At 34.7% G+C, this 21457-nt stretch overlaps 5 protein-coding genes across 10 annotated transcripts; 4 read left to right on the forward strand and 1 right to left on the reverse strand.

Annotated features, from left to right (window-relative positions):
* Positions 1-83: 83 nt before the first annotated feature.
* LOC127261007 (xylulose 5-phosphate/phosphate translocator, chloroplastic) lies at positions 84-1530 on the reverse strand. The gene is made up of 2 exons (XM_051289128.1): positions 236-1530; positions 84-114 (listed from the first exon to the last, which is right to left on the reverse strand). The coding sequence occupies exon 1, from the start codon at positions 1432-1434 to the stop codon at positions 244-246; it is 1191 nt and encodes a 396-aa protein (XP_051145085.1). The 5' UTR covers positions 1435-1530; the 3' UTR covers positions 84-114; positions 236-243.
* Positions 1531-3890: 2360 nt separating this feature from the next.
* On the forward strand, positions 3891-8791 carry LOC127261348 (putative pentatricopeptide repeat-containing protein At2g01510). 5 transcript variants are annotated; one of them, XR_007840895.1, is made up of 7 exons: positions 3891-4038; positions 4163-4257; positions 4350-4445; positions 4963-5037; positions 5135-5217; positions 5691-8181; positions 8517-8791. XR_007840895.1 is itself a non-coding variant. In XM_051289663.1 (5 exons), the coding sequence occupies exons 3-5, from the start codon at positions 4969-4971 to the stop codon at positions 8062-8064; spliced, it is 2526 nt and encodes an 841-aa protein (XP_051145620.1). In that variant the 5' UTR covers positions 3891-4257; positions 4387-4445; positions 4963-4968; the 3' UTR covers positions 8065-8498. The 5 variants fall into 5 exon arrangements, 1 of the variants encoding a protein (XP_051145620.1); XR_007840894.1 differs by having other exon boundaries at positions 4359-4445; XR_007840896.1 differs by having other exon boundaries at positions 4359-4445; positions 4963-5033.
* A 292-nt stretch (positions 8792-9083) lies between these two features.
* Positions 9084-11714, forward strand: LOC127260524 (DNA-directed RNA polymerases II, IV and V subunit 8B-like). Of its 2 annotated transcripts, none has more exons than XM_051288275.1 (5): positions 9084-9308; positions 9519-9609; positions 9833-9990; positions 10807-10889; positions 11355-11714. In XM_051288275.1, the coding sequence occupies exons 2-5, from the start codon at positions 9540-9542 to the stop codon at positions 11464-11466; spliced, it is 423 nt and encodes a 140-aa protein (XP_051144232.1). In that variant the 5' UTR covers positions 9084-9308; positions 9519-9539; the 3' UTR covers positions 11467-11714. The 2 variants fall into 2 exon arrangements, with proteins under 2 accessions (XP_051144232.1, XP_051144231.1); XM_051288274.1 differs by having other exon boundaries at positions 9084-9350; positions 11355-11713.
* Positions 11715-16873: 5159 nt separating this feature from the next.
* Positions 16874-19080, forward strand: LOC127260461 (transcription factor bHLH91-like). The gene is made up of 4 exons (XM_051288192.1): positions 16874-17057; positions 17201-18298; positions 18418-18840; positions 18966-19080. The coding sequence occupies exons 2-4, from the start codon at positions 17351-17353 to the stop codon at positions 19065-19067; spliced, it is 1473 nt and encodes a 490-aa protein (XP_051144149.1). The 5' UTR covers positions 16874-17057; positions 17201-17350; the 3' UTR covers positions 19068-19080.
* A 1180-nt stretch (positions 19081-20260) lies between these two features.
* Positions 20261-21424, forward strand: LOC127261175 (RING-H2 finger protein ATL51-like). Its single transcript, XM_051289404.1, has one exon. It carries the CDS (start codon positions 20387-20389, stop codon positions 21263-21265), a length of 879 nt encoding a protein of 292 aa, XP_051145361.1. The 5' UTR covers positions 20261-20386; the 3' UTR covers positions 21266-21424.
* The last annotated feature ends 33 nt before the right edge of the window (positions 21425-21457 follow it).

Raw genomic sequence — 21457 nt, forward strand, 5'->3', positions numbered from 1 at the left:
GTTATTACATGGTTTAATCTACTTTCTTGTTCTCTAATGGACACAAATGCTAGGTACTAAGCACATAGAAGCACATCATTAAATGAAACCATAACCAGAATGATTGTATATTCCCTGCAGTTGAAAATTTGAAAGTCCCATGAATATAAAAGCAATTACCAAAACCAAAATTCCATGATAGCTCAAAACATGAATGAAAGAAAAGTAGAACACATAAATATGAAAAAGACTATACTCTTCTTTCTACTCCTCTTTGCTCTCTTCGACCTTCTTCGGCTTCTTAGCCGTCGCCTGAGAATACAAGAACGTCCCAAGAATGGCTATGGCCGATCCGAGCCCGTTGAGCGGCCGGACCGGATTCCTGAAAACCAAGACAGTTGCAATAATAACCACCACTCTCTTCATAGTATTCCCAACTGAAAATGTGAGGGGGCTAATGTCATCAAGGGCCTCGTAGGACGACTGGTTGTAGAGATGATAAAAGATTCCCGACAGCATAACCCAGAGGTAGAAAGTCGCCGGCTTTCCGATTGTTTCGATAGCCTTATGGTAGCCGGCTACCCACTGCGAGCCTTCAACGACGACTGCGACAGGAAACAAATATAGAAGCGAGATGATGGTGATCCAGCCGTACAAATTGAGGCCATTGACCTGCTTGAAGCTCTCCAGGCTCTTTTTGGAGTAAATGTTGCGAAGAACGAAGCCGACATTGCTGATCATGGCGCCCCATAGGCCGGCGAAGTTGAAGGAGACCTCGGTGATGGCGGCGAGGGAGCAGCCGAAGACGATGGGGAGGATGGAGAGCCAGACGGTGAGGGGGTAGGAGTCGCCGAGGAGGGAGGAGAAGACGACGGAGAAGACGGGCTCGGCAGACTTGATGACGTGGGTGAAGGAGACGGCGACTTTGGAGAAGGAGACGCAGGCGGAGATGTGGCCGACGGTGTGGAAGAGGGCGGGGCCGAGGAGGGCGAGGATGAAGGAGCGGTCGATTTTGGGGCAGGGCTGGAGCTTGAGGGCCCAGAGGGAGAGCATCCAGAGGGAGCCGCAGAAGAGCTGGAAGGAGGCAAGGAGCCAGGGGTAGGGGAAGATGTTGAGGGCCTTTTTGTTGTAGATGTTGAAGATGATGTTGTGGGTGTACCAGAGCCCGAACACCACCGCCAGCTTCACCGTCTTGCTCGCCGGCGCCTTCGCTGCGTCGTCGCCGGAGGAGGAGGAGGAGGAGGATTCGGCGGCGGAGGCGCGGAGGGGTTGGGGTGACGGAGAGGGGAATCGAATCGGGAAGAGGGAGAGAGGGCGATGGCGAATGGGATTAGGATTGGGGAATGGTGCGATTTGGGGATTAGGGTTTCTGATTGGGAATATGGAATTGGAATTGGAATTGGATTTGAATTTGGGGAGGGCGGAGGAAGAAGGGAGGAGGTGGAGAGAAATCATTGTGGCAGACTCTGTGTGTTTTTTTACTGAGTGGAAATGAAATGAGGAAGAAGAGGAAGAAGAAGAAGATGTGTATTACGTACTTACTTACCCTCACCTACCTACCCACTCACCACAGGGACGGGTCACTGGCTGGGCTGACCCGACCGTTGATTGGTTCGGTTCTCACAGCAGTAGCAAGTATAACGTTGTTGGGAAATTGTTGCGAGCAAGGCAAGGCAAGGCAGGATAGGCACGTGATCGCGCTAAACCGGAACACGGGATGGCACGTGATCACGCTAGTCAGCCACAGAGGAGCGGGGGTGAGATCCCTATTCACTCCCCCAATTCCCATCCAATTAATTATTTTATGTGTGCGGGTAATATATATAATTTTTTTCTACACATTTTAAAAAAAATAATAATAATAATAATAATAACACGTATATTTATTATTTCCATATTTTATACACAATTTTTTATATTTTAAGTAAATATATATATATTTTTTAACTATTTTACAAAATAAATGCACTCTCAGTTAACATAAAAATTTGAGATTATTCATAATAATTTTTTTAATATATTTTATTAAATATTTCTTTTTTCTCATGTAACATCATGTAAATATTACTTTTCCATTCTACCGAATCCAATGTTTTTCTTCTAAAATATATATATATATTTTTACATATTTTTAATTTATATTTTTCAATGTCAAACAATATCGATGACTTTTTCTTTGATGAAAATTTATTTCAAATTTCTCTATGTTGACTTGTCTCATTCTATTTGGGTATATGGCCGAGAGAGGAGAAGAAGAAGGAACAAAGAGCGGGTAGACGGCGACGATGGGAATATAATAAAATTGGAAAAAAAGATAAAGCAGTAGCAATGGAGAAAAGAGAAGCCGTCGACTGTGCCTTGACTGTATGAGACACATTTGCTTTTCAATCGAAAATATACAATCAACTGTAGATTAATTTTTCAATACTTCATCCGTCTACAAATTAATGTCCTACTTTCTTATTTGAGACGTCCAAAAACTATTCTCCTATTTCTTTTTTTAAACAAAAATTTAACATTTTTATCCTTCATTCATTTAATACTTTTCATCTCTACCATATAATCTCTACCATATAATTAAGAGCAATTTTGTCAAATTCATAACAAAAAGACAATCACCTAAAAAAACCGTACAAATATATTTTAGAACAATAGAAATTGGACGGAGGGAGTATTTTATAGAAAAGCCTTCCAAAATGGGGATAATGACTTCTATAAATAAGCCACTATGCATGCTTTGATGGAACTTAGAGCAAAGACCATGGCTGGATGAAAAAGATTATTTATATTTTACTTCAATTTGTTTGTCCAAATAAAAAGAAAAAAATATACAATAACAAGTCATTAATAAAAAATATATAAAAAGAGATTATATGTGTCTGAAATTTTGGCATGAAAAAATGGAATAAAAAATTTCAAGGTGTCTCCCCTGCAGCAACATGTCTTGCTTGGCCTTCTACTTTTTGGCCTCTAGTAATGCATCAATTGTAGTTTTACATATTGTATGACTTCTAACACAAAGATTTGATGGTGGTCTGAAACTGAAACATTCTATTAGAAAACTACTGTTTTTGCTGTTAGAAAGTTTATTTTCAAGATTTTTATTAATTTTTGAAAATAAAACATCAAATTGAATTTATAATTTTTTTATATTATATTAAAAAATACTTCATCCGTCCCATAAATATAGTATTGGGTTGGATACGAGATTTAAGGAATATTGATATTATATCGGTAGTTGGTAAAAAATACAAGTAAAATATTTTTTTTGCCCTTGTGAATGTATTAATGTAAAAAGTAGTGGCAATTGTGTAATAAAAAAAAAAGTAGGGTAGTTTTACGGTGATATGGTTATTTATGGAAACAAGAGTATTGTTTTTGGACGGACAAAAATGGTAAACAAAACTATTGTATTGGAACGAAGGGAGTAATTTTATATATAAATAGAAATAATTTATTTGTTAAATTTAATTTATTTATTCAAATAAAAAAAATATATATTTCAATTTTTTGCTTCTTAAGTCATTGTACTAAACATATTTTTATCATCTTTATACTCCCTCAATCCTGTATCTATCTATTTATTTATTTTTTTCATCGAATTTTATTAGTATGATATAAAAGTAATGATATTTGTATAATATATTGTAAATTAGAAAGATATTTGTAATATTAAATATAAATTTTAAATAAAAAAAATAGATAAATTATTAAACACGAAGGAAATATTATTTTTATTTTTAAATTCTCACTAAAAAATATTTTGTTATTATATTAAATAAAGATTTATTATAGTTTTGTATTTTATTTTTTAAGAAAAAATAATAAGATCAAATGAACCTACAAGTCCACGACGAAGGGGTATAAAAAAAAAACCCACCTTTTTTTTATTATAAATAATTCGCGGGTCGGATTAGGACATAGGGTTTAAGGGTCCGTCGTTGCCATCCCCATATTCCCACAACTTTTCAACTGTAAAACCCTAGATAAAGGACCTTCCATTTTTATTTGCTAATTTGCTTTGAATTCCATTGACAAACAAAGTATCTCGGCCCGGCGGTAAGCAGAACTTCACTATTTCTTGTTCTCAATACCTATGCATCAATGCCTGAGTGATAGAGCTTTATCCGCCGAAAAATTAGAAAGGAAAAAAAATTAAAATTAAATTGCTATGCCTTGCCAGTAGCAGTGTTTTCTCTGAGGAATAATGGCGGAGTTTTGCTCTGATAAAATGTTAAAGGTCATCAGGATCGATAGCCTAGAAGTTTACGTCAGAAGGTAAAAAGAACAGCAGCATACTCTGCTTAACTCCTCTCCACTAAATTTTCAATCCCGTGGAATTTGTTTCAGTTGTATTAATGATTCTTCAGTTTCGACAGATAACCTGTTAGTCACTCTGATGTTTAGGTCGAGCATAGAGGTTTTCTTTGCTGTGGCAGGTGGCGTGCTTGTATGATTTTTCCAGGGTATGTTTGTTCGGTGTTATCTTTTGTTTTTCATTAAACCTTTAGTGATGCTATTTTTTCGCTTGGGATAGGGAATTAGTGATTTCCTTCTTTCTGTAAGCATTTCCAATTCTGTCTATAATATTTATGTTTATATGTGATCGTAGCTTCTAACAAAGCATGGTGTTAATTTTCTATTCTGCATTATTTTCTTTTTCGTGGTTGTGTGGTTTCCTTCAATGCTAATGAGCCCTTGATGAGGATGCATTCATAGGGTAGCTCGAATCACTTGAATCAATAAACCCTGATGTCAGTAACTTTGCTGAAGTGTTAATTATTTCCGATCTTTATACAAAGTTCATAAACTGCAAGCGGAGCCCCATGTTTTTTACCAACATACAGGTTTTCTGTTTAGTTCAAAACTGTCTTATTTTGAGGCAAGTAGGCGATCCACTGTCTGCCACTAGGTATATAGTCTACCATCGATACAATTATCTATCCCCCTACAAACTGACATCTTTAATTTTTTTTTTCACAGCCCACCATGATGCCAGTTAAATTCAAGACTTTCTATCCCACAAGTGATTGGGTCACAAACAACTGGATCAAGTTTGTATGAATATTTAATCTCTCACTTCCCAAATTGTGAATTTTGTAGGCTGTGCATTAAGTATCTATTAATTTATAACTTGCTTGCTTTCACTTTGCAGATCAAATGGAGCCACATGAAATCTGGTGCAACAGGCCCATGGAATGGAATCGTGGTTACAAAGCAGTTCTACAGTAGATATAGGTGTGTATTATTACTATGTTTTTTGTGATTAATTGGTTTTAGGATATATGACATTGTACAGTCTTTTGTAGCATTTTAGTAACTAAACATGAAAAGCTAGCACAATCATTCTTCATGTTGTAAATGTGTTATAAAATGTTCTATTTGAGTCCTTCTCTTCTTATATTATTGTTAATATAATTTTCTTCCTACACTAATATGACATGTGAAGATATTCACTGTGGAACTTAGTTATAGGTCTTCATCTGGCGACATTAACATGTGAACGATGGTTGTGCTCTTTTTTCTTTTAGTTTCTGAACCAGAGCATTACAAGTAACCCTTTGAGGGATCCAAAGAGCACTGTAAATTCAACCAATTCAGTAATCCAAACCACCTTAGTTATATAGATGAAACCATTATTCCAGCAGTCTTTCTTATGGTAATTGTATAAATTAAGACTAACGTATAGACTGAGATTATGAAAATTGCAGCACAAATTCTGTGGATGCTCGTGCCATCAAGACTGCATTTGATCCAGAGACCAGTCGCAACAATTTCAAACTGAAAAATTTCCTCAGAGGGAACCAAATCTATGAGGCGACCCGACTATTTGATCAAATGCCTCGAAAGAATACATGTTCAATTAACATGATGATTTCTTGCTACCTCAAGGGAGGCAATATATCTTATGCTAAAGAGTTATTTGATACTATGAGTGACAAGACAGCCGTGTCTTGGACAATACTTATCGGTGGATATGCTCAGAACAATCAACCTATGGAAGCTTTCAATCTTTATTTAGAGATGTGTCGAGAAGGGATGAAGCCAGATCACATCACTTTTGCAACTCTTCTATCAAGTTGTGATGAAACGATTGCAAGGAAAGATGTAGATCAAGTCCATGCTCATATATTTCATTTGGGATTTGGCGCCGACCTTGCAGTTTGTAACAGCTTGTTGGATTCTTACTGCAAATCTCAGAGTCTTGATCTAGCACTTTGGCTCTTCAACGACATGGTAACAACAGATACTATAACTTACAACACTTTGATTAAGGGGTATGCGAAAGAAGGTTGTCATAAACAAGCAGTTAAATTATTTTCTGAAATGCAACTTTGTGGATTTAGGCCTTCGGATTTCACTTTTGCAGCACTTCTTCGTGCCTGTGTTGGGTTGGATTGTACTGCAATTGGGCAGCAGGTTCATGGACTGGTCATCAAGGTGAGCTTTGTGCAAGATGTATTTGTTTGCAACGCACTTCTTGACTTTTACTCCAAGCATGATAATACAGAAGACATGAGAAGATTATTCTATGAAATGCCAGAGTTGGACGGTGTTTCGTACAATATTGTCATAACTAGTTATGTTTGGAATGGACAACTGAAAGAATCTTTCGATCTCTTCAATGAGCTACTTTTGAGCAAGTTTGACCGAAGAAACTTTCCTTTTGCAACTATGTTGAGTGTGGCATCAAACAAACAAGATCTCAAGATGGGGAAGCAGATTCACGCACAAGCATTCGTGACAACAGCTGATTCAGATATTCAGGTAGGGAATGCGCTTGTGGACATGTATGCCAAATGTGGCAGTTTTAATGAAGCTAATATGATATTTACGAAATTGGCCATCAGATCATCCGTACCTTGGACTGCCATGATGTCAGCTTATGTTCAACAGGGGCTCAACGATGAAGCCCTTAAGCTGTTCAATAAAATGCGTAAAGATAATGTTTCCGGGGACCAAGCAACTTATGCAAGCATTGTTAGAGCCTCGGCAAACTTGGCTTTACTTTCTCTTGGGAAAGAGTTGCATTCGTGCATAATAAAGGATGGCTTCTTATCGAATGTGTATTGTGGCAGTGCACTTGTAGACATGTATGCTAAGTGTGGATCATTGAAGTACGCAGTTTTGATTTTCCGAGAGATGCCTGAATGGAACACAATCTCATGGAATGCAATGATATCAGCATACGCCCAGAATGGGGATGGCAAAGCAGCTTTGAGTTCCTTCGATGAGATGGTGGAGTCGGGGCTAGATCCTGATCGCGTCAGCTTTCTTGGTGTTTTAACTGCCTGCAGCCATTCTGGGCTTGTTGACAAAGCATTACAGTATTTTAATTTAATGGCTGATGAATACAAACTTTCTCCAACAAAAGAGCACTATGCATCTTTGGTCGATGTGTTATGCAGAAACGGGAAATTCAATGAAGCAGAGGCGTTTATAGCTCAAATGGGCGTTGAACCGGATGAAATCATGTGGTCATCGATTTTGAATTCTTGCAGGATCCATAAGAATAAAGAGCTTGCAAAGAGGGCTGCTGACGAGCTTTTTAAGATGGATGCACTTAGAGATGCCGCTGCATATGTCACCATGTCTAATATCTATGCCGAGGTAGGCGACTGGGAGCATATGGCTAAGGTAAAGAAGGCTTTGAGAGAACGAGGGGTTCGGAAAGTGCCTGCTTATAGCTGGGTCGAAATTAACCGTAAAGTCCATGTCTTCAGCTCCAATGACAGGACACATCCGTTGAATGAGGAAATAAGAAAAAAGATGGATGAGCTGGTGTACCTTATGGAGGAAGAAGGTTATAAGCCGGACGTTAGGTGTGCGCTTCATAATGTGAACGATGAAGTTAAAGCAGAATCTCTTAAATATCATAGTGAAAGATTGGCCATTGCATTTGCCCTCATTAGCAGTCCGGAGGGATCGCCTATTTTGGTGATGAAAAACTTGAGAGCTTGTGTGGATTGCCATGCTGCAATCAAGTTGATCTCGAAAATTGTCCGGAGGGAAATTACGGTCAGAGATTCTAGCAGGTTCCATCATTTTAAAGACGGGGCTTGTTCGTGTGGGGATTATTGGTGATCCATATATTTACGTCCAATTCATTTGATCGATTCTATGTTAAATTCCATTCCATCTTGGCTCGGAAATGATCGTGGTGGCTGGAAGATGAACCAGTTTAAATCCTATATAACGACGGTACACACCCTTCCCTTCCCTTCTTCAATGCTGTTTGTTTCTAACAAGGCATCGCTTAGGTTGACGATTCGACAAGAATATCTATCTGTTTGCATCTATAATTGATTTATTCTTTAACAATGCTGTTGGCCTTGCTTACATCTTCATGACCTACTAGACATTTCTGTTTCTGGTGAACCTAGAGATTCAATCAGTTTTTTGTTGTTATATTATAAGAAAAGATTTTTTTTTTTTTTTTGGGGGGGGGCACACTGGGCTATGTATGTTACAGAACATTCTCACTTTTCTGTTTTTAATGCAATGCAATAGATAAAATTGTTGTCTGGATTTTACAGGTACAGAACAGTTGTAAATTGTTGGTGATGGCCCTTCACTGGAATTCAGATTCTTTCACCTAATTCTATTCTACCAATCAGAATGAGATGATGATATTTTTAGAACATAAAGAGTACAAGTAGTGAAAATCAGTTATAAACTGGGGAAGGAAAAAACCCCTACATGCAATATAAGTATGTGAAATTGTATCACGTGATTTGTATTATATTAATTTATACTGTGTGCTGTCTATACTATCAGACTATGTCATGTGGGGCTGTAGCCCCAACTGCTTACCGCTTACAATTTGTTAGATAAAATTGAATAATTAGTGTTAAAATATATTGAAAATCATAACCAAATAAATTCAAAGATATTATTTTAATTTCGTTATAAAATAATAATATTATTTTGATTTGTTTAATTTGTATTTTAAATTATTTTTTTATTCGTATAATTTTAATAACACTAAAAACTATAATAAAATATTATTCGAAAAAAAAAACAATATAAAAATTCAAATAAAAACAAATTTTACTGTAAAATTTACTGCAAACCAACTTTCTAAATTTATAATTATTACCACTAATATTATTAGATGCTAATAAAATATAAAAATATCTCATGATATAAAGAAGGAATAAAGTATAAAACCCATGGGGCTTAGGGTTTTACTGAACTTCTGAGTAACCTTTTCCTTTCTTCCGATCGTCTCCTTCACATCCATCCCCGCCGCAGATCAATCAAACGACAAGAGAACTGCTACCAACGCCACCGGCACGGCGGGGCAAATCCTCATCCCTCGCCAAAAGGTATCAGCTTCAAATTTCATCCGGTGAACGTGTAGCGGACGGGTAAAATAAACTTGATTAGTGGTTTATTCTACTTCAATCGGCTCCTGCCTGCTAATTTTCTTTCAACTCCGTAGACGGATAGAGTTTATCTGCCCAGCAGCGAATAAAACTTTACTTTCTTGTTCTTCTCTGTTTTCTTCAATTGTTGGTTCATTATATATCTTCCAGGGGAAGTGTTTTTGAGGAATAATGGCGGAGTTTCACTTCGATGAAATAATTAAGGTTGTCAAGATCGATAGCCAAGTAGTTTACGACAAAGGTAAAAGAGACAAAATACGCTTTTGCTTCGATTTTAATATTTCAATTGCGTGTGGTTGTTTCCGTAATGTGAATGGCTCTCAGTTTCGTTGCAATAACATCAAATCCGTTAAGTTTGTGACGTCTCATTATTTTGTTGAGCTTAAATGAGCGTTTATGATATCTTGAATAGTTTCAAAGTAGAAATTAGTTGGTTTTTAGCTAAAACCATTTTTATCTTTCAGTTTCCCGAATAAATGCCAAGAGTGAAGATGGGGATTTTTATTTGGAATTAGATATTCACTCTGAGTTATATCCTATGCTTCCCCGTGAAAAATATCGGATGGTGATTTCAAACTCCATACTTATGGATGGTTCAGCTGTGCCGGGCTACATCTCGGAGGTACAATTCCTTTTAACACTTTCTGTGATTTTTACAGCCTGTTAGATAATTTTCTTGAACCTGTGGTAAGGGATGCTGAGTAATGAAAGAACATGTACGTAATGTTTATTGCCCACACATTTAGTGAATCTTATGTTGTAGTTCATTCAATTATCTGAATCAACTTTCTTTTGCATTATACGGATACTGAAGATTAGTTGGTGACTTGGTGGCAACTTTGAAGTAACGAAGCATGATTTATTTTCTGGAACTTTATGTGAATTGATGCGACTGAATTTTTTATTTGATGTTAATGTTGTAGCACGTAAAAAAAACGTGTGATGATTTCTTTTTTTTTCCATAGTGATATGTTGATTAGACCCATATGGGTTTGGTTGATTCATCGTAGAATGTTGGAGTTTGGAGTGAATCATGTGATCCAATGTTTGTATGTACATTTTCATGTATACTTGTTAAAGCCATGAATACAAACTATTCTCATCAGACTAATGAAGAATTGACGTATAGATAGATATAAAACGAACCTTTCCATTTATTGGAGTGAGGTATCATTTTAACATAGTATCAAAGAAATTATATCTTCAGCATTGTCCATTTACAAACGAGTGCGTTAATGCAAGCTTAATGAAAAGAAGTTTCCCTGACTTGAAGGGGTGTGCTGTATGAATAAAAATATAAATAACTCTATGCACATTCTTATCACATTAAAGTTTTAAAAGACAGTCATTTTTACTGGGACATATTGAGTTCGAGGGGACTCTGCTAGATTTTATATGGGGTGGATTTGACAGAGCATATATCATTGCCCTTTTGCAGGAACAGAAGTCACTTGCTGACAAATTTGAGTACGTTATGCATGGTCTTCTGTATAACATGTCGGAAGCTGATGACAGTAATATGTATGTATACGTTAACTAAATGGTTGCTATTACTTGGTAACATTATTGTTCTACTGAATCCAGTAGTCCACATACATCTTCGCTGTCTTTTCAGTTAAGAAGTGTTTGTTTGGGGTTTTGGCTTTTAGGTTTGGATTTGAATATTAAAGTTTTGAATTGGAATAGTTGTTTGATTTGATATAAATAGGTGTTGATGCTATATTTTGAATGTAAAATTGATTTTTAGTATAATTTAAAAAAAAAAAAAGATAAAATAAGTATTTGATTTGATGTTTTTGAAAGAAAGTTTCTTATGAATAGTGGAAATCCACCAAAATCTCTTAGGCAAACACACTAGGGAAATATCTCTCTCACGGGGGCTCAATTTTTGTCAATGGGGAATGCATATTCATTTTTTTACTCCCATCTTTTATTTAATGTTATTTTCTGAACCTCTTATTGACATGTGATCATCCATCATGACAGATCCATATACATTTCATTCGGGGGTCTACAGCTGATGCTAAAAGGCAATCCCCTGAAGATGCGAAAATTCAACATTGATCAAAAGCTCTTTCTTCTCTTGAGGAAGGTCTGAAATGCATTAAGTTTTTGAAAAGACAATGTTCATGTTAAATAACCCCAGTTTTCATCCCGACAATTTAATGTTTTAATGACCAGTCTTGGAGTTTCCAATACAATTGTAGTTTCTAAAGCATGAATGCCCTCACTAGCTAGATCAAGAATTCGGCTAAAATAATAAATTAATGTTCATAAAGTAATTCATTTTTTTGAGGACTATGACATATTATATTTGACATCTATATTGATGGTTGTTTCGGTTTTCACGAATCTATATTGTTATGGAGCATGACCGTAGTTTATCCATTTTTTTTCCTGAGTGCCTTTGACACAGAAGCCTTCCCAAAAGTTGTTTTTCTGGATTGGTTCCGGGCTTGATAAGTAAGTTTTTTCTAGATCGTAGGCAGATGTTGTAGCATAACTACAAATTTCCTGTGGTATTCTGTATAGATTTATCCGTTTTTGTTATTTGCCTGCACGCAAGCGTTTATACTTAAATGATAGACATAAGAAAAAGTGGGAAGCACACAACAATGTTGTTCCCTAGAAAGAGTCGAGTTTGATGCCTGCAAAACTTGATCCTTGGGACTATAGACTATATGATAAGGTAGTTTTCGAACAAAGGTTAGATAAACGTGCGTGCAAGTAATATCCTAAGCCGTTGGAAAACTAACTATCCAACGATTCAGGAAGCCTTAGCAAGAGTTAGGTTAGGTTGAGAAGTGAGAAACAGGTAGATAGATTGGTAAAACAAATTATGTCGGATGGACTATACGTAACTTTCTTGTATCGATCTGTTTTAGACGACGGGACTATTCATCTTTGATTGTCCTAGATTTCTTGCCTCGTTCTAATCTCCTTTTTTGGATAACAGAGGTAATATATACAACTACCATGAACTGTATGTCTCTTTAATAGGCTGTTATAATTCCGTTATAAATACCTTCTTGAAATTTTATGGTATATTTAGAACCTTGACTTTATCATTTGTCTGTCACACCATTACATTATTTATTATTTTTATTTTTTTTTTTCTTTGGTAGTCTAAATATGTTCCAACTCTCATCTTTTGGTGAATAATGAACAAATCCCTTATCTTGTTACGAAATTGCAGATTTTGTACAGCAGGATAGAAGTTCAGTAGTGGTCCCATTAGATAGGGTACTTTTGTTCTTGGAATGAAATTTCCAATGGGAGTTTTAAATTGTGGAAAATTTGGAGGGTTTGATTGGTTTTGATTTGAAATTGAGTTTTTGTGTTATGAATTGCATCAAATTAACATATGGATGAAGATAATACAGTAAAATAGTTTCGGATAAGAAATTAAATAAAATCATGATATTAGTTGAAAATTACAAAATTTAAAATTGAACTAGTATTATAATATTGAAAATGTTTAGGTTTAGATCGAATGATTTTGATTAGATATATTCTTTTTGCTATTTTATTTTATTTTAATTTGTAGTACATTTTTATATATAGTTGTATGTACGTATGTATGTGTGTGTAATCTTTATTAAATAATAATAGTAATATAATATGTTAATTAGGTGAGTCAACAACCGTCAGTTATAAAGCATGTTCAGCATTTCTCAACTTCTACAAACACCACCTATAAATAGAAATAATTAGGATGTGTTTGGTTGTGCATTTGTATTTTGAATTTTTCGATAGTAAAAATTTAAATTTGAATTTGAATAATTATTTAGTGTGATCTAAATGGATGTTAATGTAATATTTTTAATGTAAAATTAGTTATTAAAATTATATAAAAAAATAATTATTTGATTTGATATATATAGAAAAAAAAAAGTTTTAAGTAAAATTTTGTGGAATATACAAGAGAGATTTTTTATTTCAAACAAAAATAAACAATATTCAATCTGTAATATATATATTTTTCAAAAGATATTAAATACTATTTAAATAAAAAAAATTCAATTTCAATTTAAAACTAACACACTCTTATATTGCTCAAGATATCGATTTCAATAAATAAATAAAATTAATAATAATAATAATAATAATCATGTGTAAGTTAATTAAGAATTTCAGATAATGACAGAAATTTTTAAAAATGAGGGTGGGTTAGGCAGAGAGTTCTTTCAACACCAGCGAGCTTTACATGATTTAATTTTGGTAATAATTATTAATATAATAAATCACATTTTTTTGGGGATTCTTTTCCTATAATCAAGGATTTGTTTTTAAGTAGAGGGAAAATACTACAAACAAGAAAAAAAAAAAAAAAAAAAAAGAACAATGTTTTATTAGAAAATTAAATAAAATGAACAAAGCAGTTAGGGTATTTAAATTATTTATTTATTCATTTTAAATTATACATTATGCAAAAGTCATCACTATTTATTTTTTACGATTTTTAATAAAAATATATATTATTTTATCTCATAAAATGTCACATCAAAAATTAAACAAAAATACCAATAAGCATTCTATTTCAAATCAATATCATTGTACATTTGCATAATAAAAAAATTGAAATAAAAAAAGACAAAAATAGCTTTACTTGTGATCTTTGTTTTGCTTAGTTTTAGTTGGGTATTGTAAATTAATTGAAAAAAATATGTAAATAATCAGAAATAGTTTTTGCTTTTAATTTATTTTTAATATTTTTTCTTTTAACTTTTAAAATAATTTACGAAAATATTATTATGGGTGTGCTTGGTTTATGTTTTATGTTAAATATAATAGTTAGGTGTTATATATTTTTTTAGAAAAAATAATTAGTGTATTTTTAAATTAAACCATGCAATTATATAGTAAAAAAAAAATAATAATTCTATAATTATTTAAAAATTCAAAAATTTACGAATAGAAATAGTAATAATAATGAGAAAATGGTATTAGCATAATGTATTTTATTTAAAGCATTAAAATTAATTACTAATGTGAAATGGTTGTTTTAGTTAGTTAGGATGCCCATATTGCATGGAGGGAATAAGCGTGGGACCACATTATTCGTCCTTGGAAGCTCCGGGACTCGAAAGTCCAGATGGACCTGCACCATTTATACTGACCGAATTCACCTGGCCTTAGAAGACCCGGATTGCCCCAAAATCATACGCTATATAGAGTTTCAAAACAATTTTTAATTGTGGAATTACTATCATAGAATATTATTCCCTCGCTTCCATAAATATAATATTAACTGGGTTGACCATCGATAGTGTAAAAAGTAGCAATAACTGTATAATAAAAAAAAAATATGAATAGTTTTATGGTGATATGGTTATTTATGAAAATAAGACTATTGTTTTGGGACGAACAAAAATGGTAAACAAGACTATTATATCGGTACGGATGGAGTATATTGAAAATTTATTATATGAATAAAAAATTACTACTTAAATATGAAAAAAAAATTTCCAAAAAATAATAATAATAAAAAAAAACATACATATAGACAAACAAATAAATTTTATATCTAAAAATACATATTTTTTTATTTAGATTTAAAATTTTTCATTTAAATAGTAATTTAATATAATATTTTGTACAAAAAGTATACATTTTATCAAAATTTTGAAAATTGTATAATGAAGAAATTGATTTATGTACACTTAATCTAAAAACTAATCATATGAAATTATATTTAGGGTAAACTGTTTTTTTAGTCCCGTAACTGGATTCTCTTATCATTTTAGTCATGTAAGTGGAGCCTATCGCAAACTAGTCCCATAAGTGAAAAATTTTCCCTGTTTTAGTCCTCCGGCGCCGAAGATGCCCGCGTGGCTCGCCAGAGGTGACGTGTCAGCCAGGTGTCGCTAACCTGGCCGACCCGTGGATTTTTTTAATTTTTTTTTAATTTTTTTAAAACTTATTTTTAATTTATTTTAAATTTTATTTGTATATTTTTTAATTTTTTTATTTGGTCCAATTAAAAAAAATAAATAAATAAATAATTTCACGTGTACCTTCGGCAAGCCACGCGGGCGTCTCTGACACCGGAGGACTAAAACAGCGAAAATTTTCACTTATGGGACTAGTTTGCGACAGGCTCCACTTGCATGACTAAAATGATAAAGAGCTCTAGTATGGGAAAGAAAAAAACAGTTTACCCTTATATTTAATATGAAACGTACATAATAATAATAATAATAATAATAATAATAATAATAATATGCAATTTTAATATATAAAAAATATTTATTTAAAATTGTGTGCCCCAAACATCCTAACTAATTTCTAATATTGTGCATATTTTTGTATGTATTTATATATGTACATAAAATTGTACACTTTTGTTACGTACAAAAGAGATAGAAACAAAAGGTGGCATTGCGTACGACATTATAACCACTTCTTCAAAACTTGATTGGACGGACACTTTTTTAATATTTTGTTCACACATTAATTAATTAATTATATAATAAAAAAAATTATTATGTTCGGTTTATCATTTTACTTTATATAAAACAATATGTTCGTACATTTATTATTTATATAATTCTTTATATTCCAAATAAAAAAAAATATCATTCAAATTATTTTACAAAATTAACACACCCAAAATAATTAACATAAAGATGGTTCTTTTTTTACATATATTAAAAAAATTATCGTAAATGAATCATGGCAAAATTTTAAAAAATACTTGTATAAACAGAGACAAAATAAAAAGTGATCCAATAATATGATGATATAAATTCATGTGTTCCTATATTATAAAATTTCAAAATAAAAGTTTTTTGGGTCCTATTTTTTTTTTTTTTTTTTAATGGCATTGTCTCAAAGAAAAAAAAAAAAAAAGTGTATTAATTGTTGATGAAACTAGCTTATGTTATCCACCTAAATATATATTTTGAATGTGTTTGTAAACCTAACCATAAGCAAACCAAGAATAAATAATAACAAAATAATCATATATATATATATATATATAAAAGGAAGATCAGGAGTGGGGCCCATGCGATGATATTTATTCTGAGTATAACAAAATTTCCCTTGTAAGGAAACATGTATCAAAACAGAAAAAAGGGTTTAAACCAAAAAGCTTATATACACACAAACACATTACAACAAAATATTAATAAATTATATTATATTTTTCTTTTCAAAATTACAATTATATATATATTTTTTTTTTCAAAAAATATCCAATCGAATATTATTAAAATATAAAATTTAAATCAAAATTTTCAAAGAAAGAAGCCTCAATACACTCACACACACACATAATAGAATACTAATATATACATATTCGGTCCTAACCCTCTCACTACAACCAACCAAACTCATCACTTTCCTCCATTAATATCCAAAGTCCATTCTCTCTCTCTCTCTCTCTCTCTCTCTCTCTCTCTCTCTCTCTCTCTAGTATTGATTAGTGTAGCATATATATATATATATATATGGATATAAGTTCTTGTTCTTGATCAAGCTGGTAATCAAAACTTGTCCTCTGTAATTTCCAAAGGTGATCATGTTTTTTTGAGAGTGTAAGAACACTTTCCTGATTTGGATACGAAAGATCAAATCTTTTTGGAGATGCCCATACACATATACATCTCATCTTCTCCCCTTTTCAACATCATCATTTCAATTAGGGTTTTTCAATCTCCCCAAGAAACTGAATCGAATTGAAAGGTAAAGTACTGCTAGCTCTTCACCACTCTTGCTTTTTTTGTAATTTCATTTTTTTTCATTTAAGAAAGAATACCCTTTAATGTCTTTTTCTGGTTATGAATTTCATGTACTTACACTGCTTTGATTTGTTGCTTCTGTTAAAGGTGTAAAGACAGCCAAAGGAAGATCCCAAAACTATACATACATACATACATACATATATATATATATATATGATATAGGAGACAAAAGAACAGTTCAAACCTTGGTGTGTTGATCTGCAGCTTCCCCTCAAAACCCACAACAAATTAAACATGTACAGTGATCAAAATCAGAATGGAGGTTTGATTCAGACAGATCAACAGGACCATGGCTTCCCCCAATCCCACAATATCCCCAATTCTAATAACCCTAACCCTAACCCTAATTTCGCCATGGACGACGACCCTTCCTCCAATTGCAACAACACCAACAACAACCCACTCGAAATGGAGCTCCACCACCAGTTCAATCTCGAAATCGACCACTGCAACACCTACGCCGCCCCTAACGGCGGAGCCGCCGCCGCCGGAGGCACCAACAACGACATTCAAGAACTCATCGTCAACGACGCCAACACCTGGCAAGAAATGGCCAACAATTTCCAGCCCCTCGACTATCCCCAAAACAACCCCCACTTCCTCCCCAACTCCGCCGCCGCCGCGCCGCCGTACCCCCCCACCACCCCCGATCTCCTCACCATGTTCCCCTTCCCCAGATGCTCCTCCATGACCCTTCCGATCAACGTCAATCCCGGCCCCCACAGACCCCCCAGCTTCCTGGCCTCCCTCGGCCTCCTCGGCGAGCTCAACGACGGCTCCTCCACCGTCGTCTACGACCCTTTGCTCCCCCTCAACCTCCCCCCCCAGCCCCCCCTTTTAAGAGAGCTTTTCCACTCCTTACCCCATGGCGCCGGCGGCTACAACCTCGGAGGTCCACGAAACGGTGGCAATAACAATGGCCCTAATTGTCTATTCGGTGGAGTGGACGAGATCAGAGATAACGGCGTCTATTCTAACGGAGATGGAAGAGCCTTCGACAATGGCGGTGGAAGCGTCGCCGTCGGAGGAGTGTTCGAATTCACCGCCGGCGAAATGGACAGCTTAGGTAAGAATCGTGACATTGGTAAGGACACCAAACATTTCGCCACTGAAAGACATCGAAGAGTCCTCTTGAACGACAAATACAAAGCTCTGAGAAATTTAGTTCCCAATCCCACCAAGGTAACCTTAACCTTAACCTAACCCTAACCCTAATCAATTCACCAAAACCCTAATTTCGATTTCAATCAATTTTCTTCTCTGGTAAGAATCTAACACGTCCAATGTTGCTCAATTCTCAGAATGACAGGGCTTCGATTGTCGGCGACGCGATCGACTACATAAACGAGCTAAAGAGGACTGTGACTGAGCTGAAAGTTCTTGTGGAGAAGAAGAGATGTGCAAGAGAAAGGCTAAAGAGGCCGAAAACTGAAGACGAATCGATCGAGGGCGGTAATAACAATGATTCAAAATGTCTGGCTCACGATGTCGACAATTCTTACAACAATTCCCCTCTCCGAAGCTCCTGGCTCCACCGGAAATCGAAGAACACGGAGGTTGATGTCAGGATCATCGACGACGAAGTCACTGTCAAGCTCGTCCAGCAAAAGAGGATCAATTGCTTGCTGTTCGTCTCCAAAGTTCTCGACGACTTTCATCTCGATCTCCACCACGTCGCCGGCGGACTCATCGGAGATTATTACAGCTTCTTGCTCAATTCCAAGGTTCAATTTTTATTGTCTCGTACAAATCAATTAATCATATCCTAGTATTAATCGAATCCTATAACTAATGGTAAATATCAAATCGAATCGAATTGGTAATTAATCATAAACTCCAATTGTTGCAGATTTGTGAAGGTTCGATAGTGTATGCAAGTGCAGTGGCGAATAACCTCATCGAAGTAGTGGATAAACAGTATGCAGCAATTCTACCCACCAACAGCTACTGAAGTAATCTTCCTTAATTTGGTATGATCGATCTTATTATTAATTACATCGTTGATTTCCAACACTTGATTAAATATTATTAATTAATTAAGGTTTGAATTTAATTTCGATTATGTAAATGTGAAATTATATTTATTTATAATTTTTGTAAATAAATAAATAAAACAGGTTTGGACAGTAGGTTCGATCAGAAGAGAGTACGTACATACGTAGTACTTACAGTGTCTCTTTTAGACCACTTCACAGAAGTGTACTGAGTCAAACTTTTGGACATATTTTTTCTTCAAGTAACAAAACAGGATAGTACATAGCCCTTTTGGATGAAATTTTAATGGAATATTAATTAATTAATTAGTGGGATATTATAATAATAATAATAATATTGCATATTTAAGTAACCCATGCTCCTAGTTCTAAGACAATAATTTTAATTTCTTTTCCACATTTTTTTCTGTGCAATAATGAATTAAATAGAATGTACATATTAATTATATATTAGGGGTTTCAAAATACTTTTGTTTTACATATTTGTAATTTTGTATGTAGTAATCTGTTCATATATTATATATATATATATATAGAATATATTCAATCATTGATTTAGCTGCTGAAATGATTTGTTGGTAATTTCTTCTTCTTCTTTTTTGGCAGAATGCATGATGGGAGGCTCTGAAATTTCCTGCTAATTATAGTCAGGGGATGCTCGATACAAATATTATTATTATTATTATTATTATTATTATTATTATTACTACTAAGAAATGTCAAGTGTGTAATAAATATTTACATGGACAAAAACAGGAATGTTTCTAGAGATATAAATACAAACTAACATTTGCATATATCTATTGTTAGATCATCACATTTCAGTATTGTTAACTACGTTTTGGTGTGTTACACTTATTTTACAATATTTTTAAAATAAAAAATAATTAATTATATTTATCTATATACTTCTCTTTCATTTCAATTTATTTTATTTAATATTATCCACTTTAAAATAAGCAATTATGTCTTGTGACAAATGAATTGCTTAATCAATTATTATTATTTGTTTCAAAACTTAATGCAAACAAATAAAATAAACATCAAGAATTAAGACATCTCAACTTACAGACCACTTTCACTTTTAATTTAATTTAACTTGTCCCTTCACTCCAAATCCCACTTTTCTTGCACTCTTCTCAACCCCAAAAAAATTCCCAACAATCCCAACTACCCCTTCAATTTCCCTAATCTAAATTCATATTTCTATCCAAAAAACACACCCATGAATTAAAATCAAATATGTTCCGATAGTTCGATTAAAGCTTGATCATTGATGAACATGGGTTCAATTGGAAACCCTAATCCATGGCCATCATATGACACTTCTTGTTCACAAGGAATATGCACTCTCTATTGCCCTCACTATTGCTACTTCTTCCTCCCTCCGCCGCCGTCGTCGTCGGGTCTCCGAGAAGGTTCCGGAACCCTCTTCTCCCCTCTCGTCATAGCCGTCATCGTTCTCCTTGCCACCGGTTTAATCTTCGCCACTTACTACGCCGTCGTGGCGAAGTACTTTCGGAGGAATGAGATCGACGCCGCCGCCATCGTAATGCGCCTCGATGGGAGCCTCGATCATGATGGGTTCGATCAATGGCATGCGGGTTCGGACGGATTGGACGAGGCGACGATCAAGGCGATTAGGGTTTGTCGGTATCGATCCGGGGATGCCCTAATCGAATGCGGCGAGTGCGTCGTGTGCCTCGTAGAGTTCCGGGACGGCGATCCACTTCGACTCCTCCCGAAGTGCCGCCATGCATTTCATCTCCCGTGTATCGACACTTGGCTCCGGTCACACTCGACTTGCCCGTTGTGCCGCGCTGGGGTCGTCGCATTGGCTCATGCTGATGTGGATTCTGGTGGATCGGAGGCGGCGGATGAGGTGATCTTGACGGTGGAGGAGGAAGATGAAGCTCCGCCGGCGCCGGCGGCGGAGAAAAGTTCCGGTGGGGAGGGGTTTAGGGCATTGAGGAGATCGGTTTCATTGGGGGAAGATTGTTGGAAGAGACATGGTTTGATGATGTCGAATGATGTGATGAAAAAGTTGGATCAAGATTTGTTACTACAAGTGGGAAATGATTTGGTTGGTCCATCGAAAGGGTTTGCGATTAAGAGAAGTTTCTCAACGGGTAGATTCATCGATATATGTTCTTAGTTGATTGATTAAATGATAATTAGTGGTAAAAATTATTTTTATTTATTTATTTTCAAGAAAGATGAATTCTAAATTTATTGGTTTGTTAAAAATAAATAACTTAGAATTACATCTGTAATTTCCAAATCAACATATGATCTGGTTTTATTTAATTTGTCTTCTTAGGTCAAGTGTAAATTACACTCAATAATT

Source organism: Andrographis paniculata, unplaced genomic scaffold (assembly GCF_009805555.1).
Source record: "Andrographis paniculata isolate CXL003 unplaced genomic scaffold, ASM980555v1 Contig62END, whole genome shotgun sequence".
Lineage (NCBI taxonomy): Eukaryota > Viridiplantae > Streptophyta > Magnoliopsida > Lamiales > Acanthaceae > Andrographis > Andrographis paniculata.

What these genes read in the sequence shown, in the direction of transcription:
- LOC127261348 (XM_051289663.1), top strand. Translation starts at nt 4,969, where the DNA reads ATGATGCCAGTTAAATTCAAGACTTTCTATCCCACAAGTGATTGGGTC. An exon ending in CAAACAACTGGATCAAGTTT is followed by an intron (nt 5,038 to 5,134) that starts GTATGAATATTT and finishes TTCACTTTGCAG; the next exon opens with ATCAAATGGAGCCACATGAA. An exon ending in CAGTTCTACAGTAGATATAG is followed by an intron (nt 5,218 to 5,690) that starts GTGTGTATTATT and finishes TGAAAATTGCAG; the next exon opens with CACAAATTCTGTGGATGCTC.
- LOC127261007 (XM_051289128.1), bottom strand. Translation starts at nt 1,434, where the DNA reads ATGATTTCTCTCCACCTCCTCCCTTCTTCCTCCGCCCTCCCCAAATTC.
- LOC127261175 (XM_051289404.1), top strand. Translation starts at nt 20,387, where the DNA reads ATGAACATGGGTTCAATTGGAAACCCTAATCCATGGCCATCATATGAC.
- LOC127260524 (XM_051288275.1), top strand. Translation starts at nt 9,540, where the DNA reads ATGGCGGAGTTTCACTTCGATGAAATAATTAAGGTTGTCAAGATCGAT. An exon ending in TGCCGGGCTACATCTCGGAG is followed by an intron (nt 9,991 to 10,806) that starts GTACAATTCCTT and finishes GCCCTTTTGCAG; the next exon opens with GAACAGAAGTCACTTGCTGA. An exon ending in GAAGCTGATGACAGTAATAT is followed by an intron (nt 10,890 to 11,354) that starts GTATGTATACGT and finishes CCATCATGACAG; the next exon opens with ATCCATATACATTTCATTCG.
- LOC127260461 (XM_051288192.1), top strand. Translation starts at nt 17,351, where the DNA reads ATGTACAGTGATCAAAATCAGAATGGAGGTTTGATTCAGACAGATCAA. An exon ending in TAGTTCCCAATCCCACCAAG is followed by an intron (nt 18,299 to 18,417) that starts GTAACCTTAACC and finishes CTCAATTCTCAG; the next exon opens with AATGACAGGGCTTCGATTGT. An exon ending in GCTTCTTGCTCAATTCCAAG is followed by an intron (nt 18,841 to 18,965) that starts GTTCAATTTTTA and finishes CAATTGTTGCAG; the next exon opens with ATTTGTGAAGGTTCGATAGT.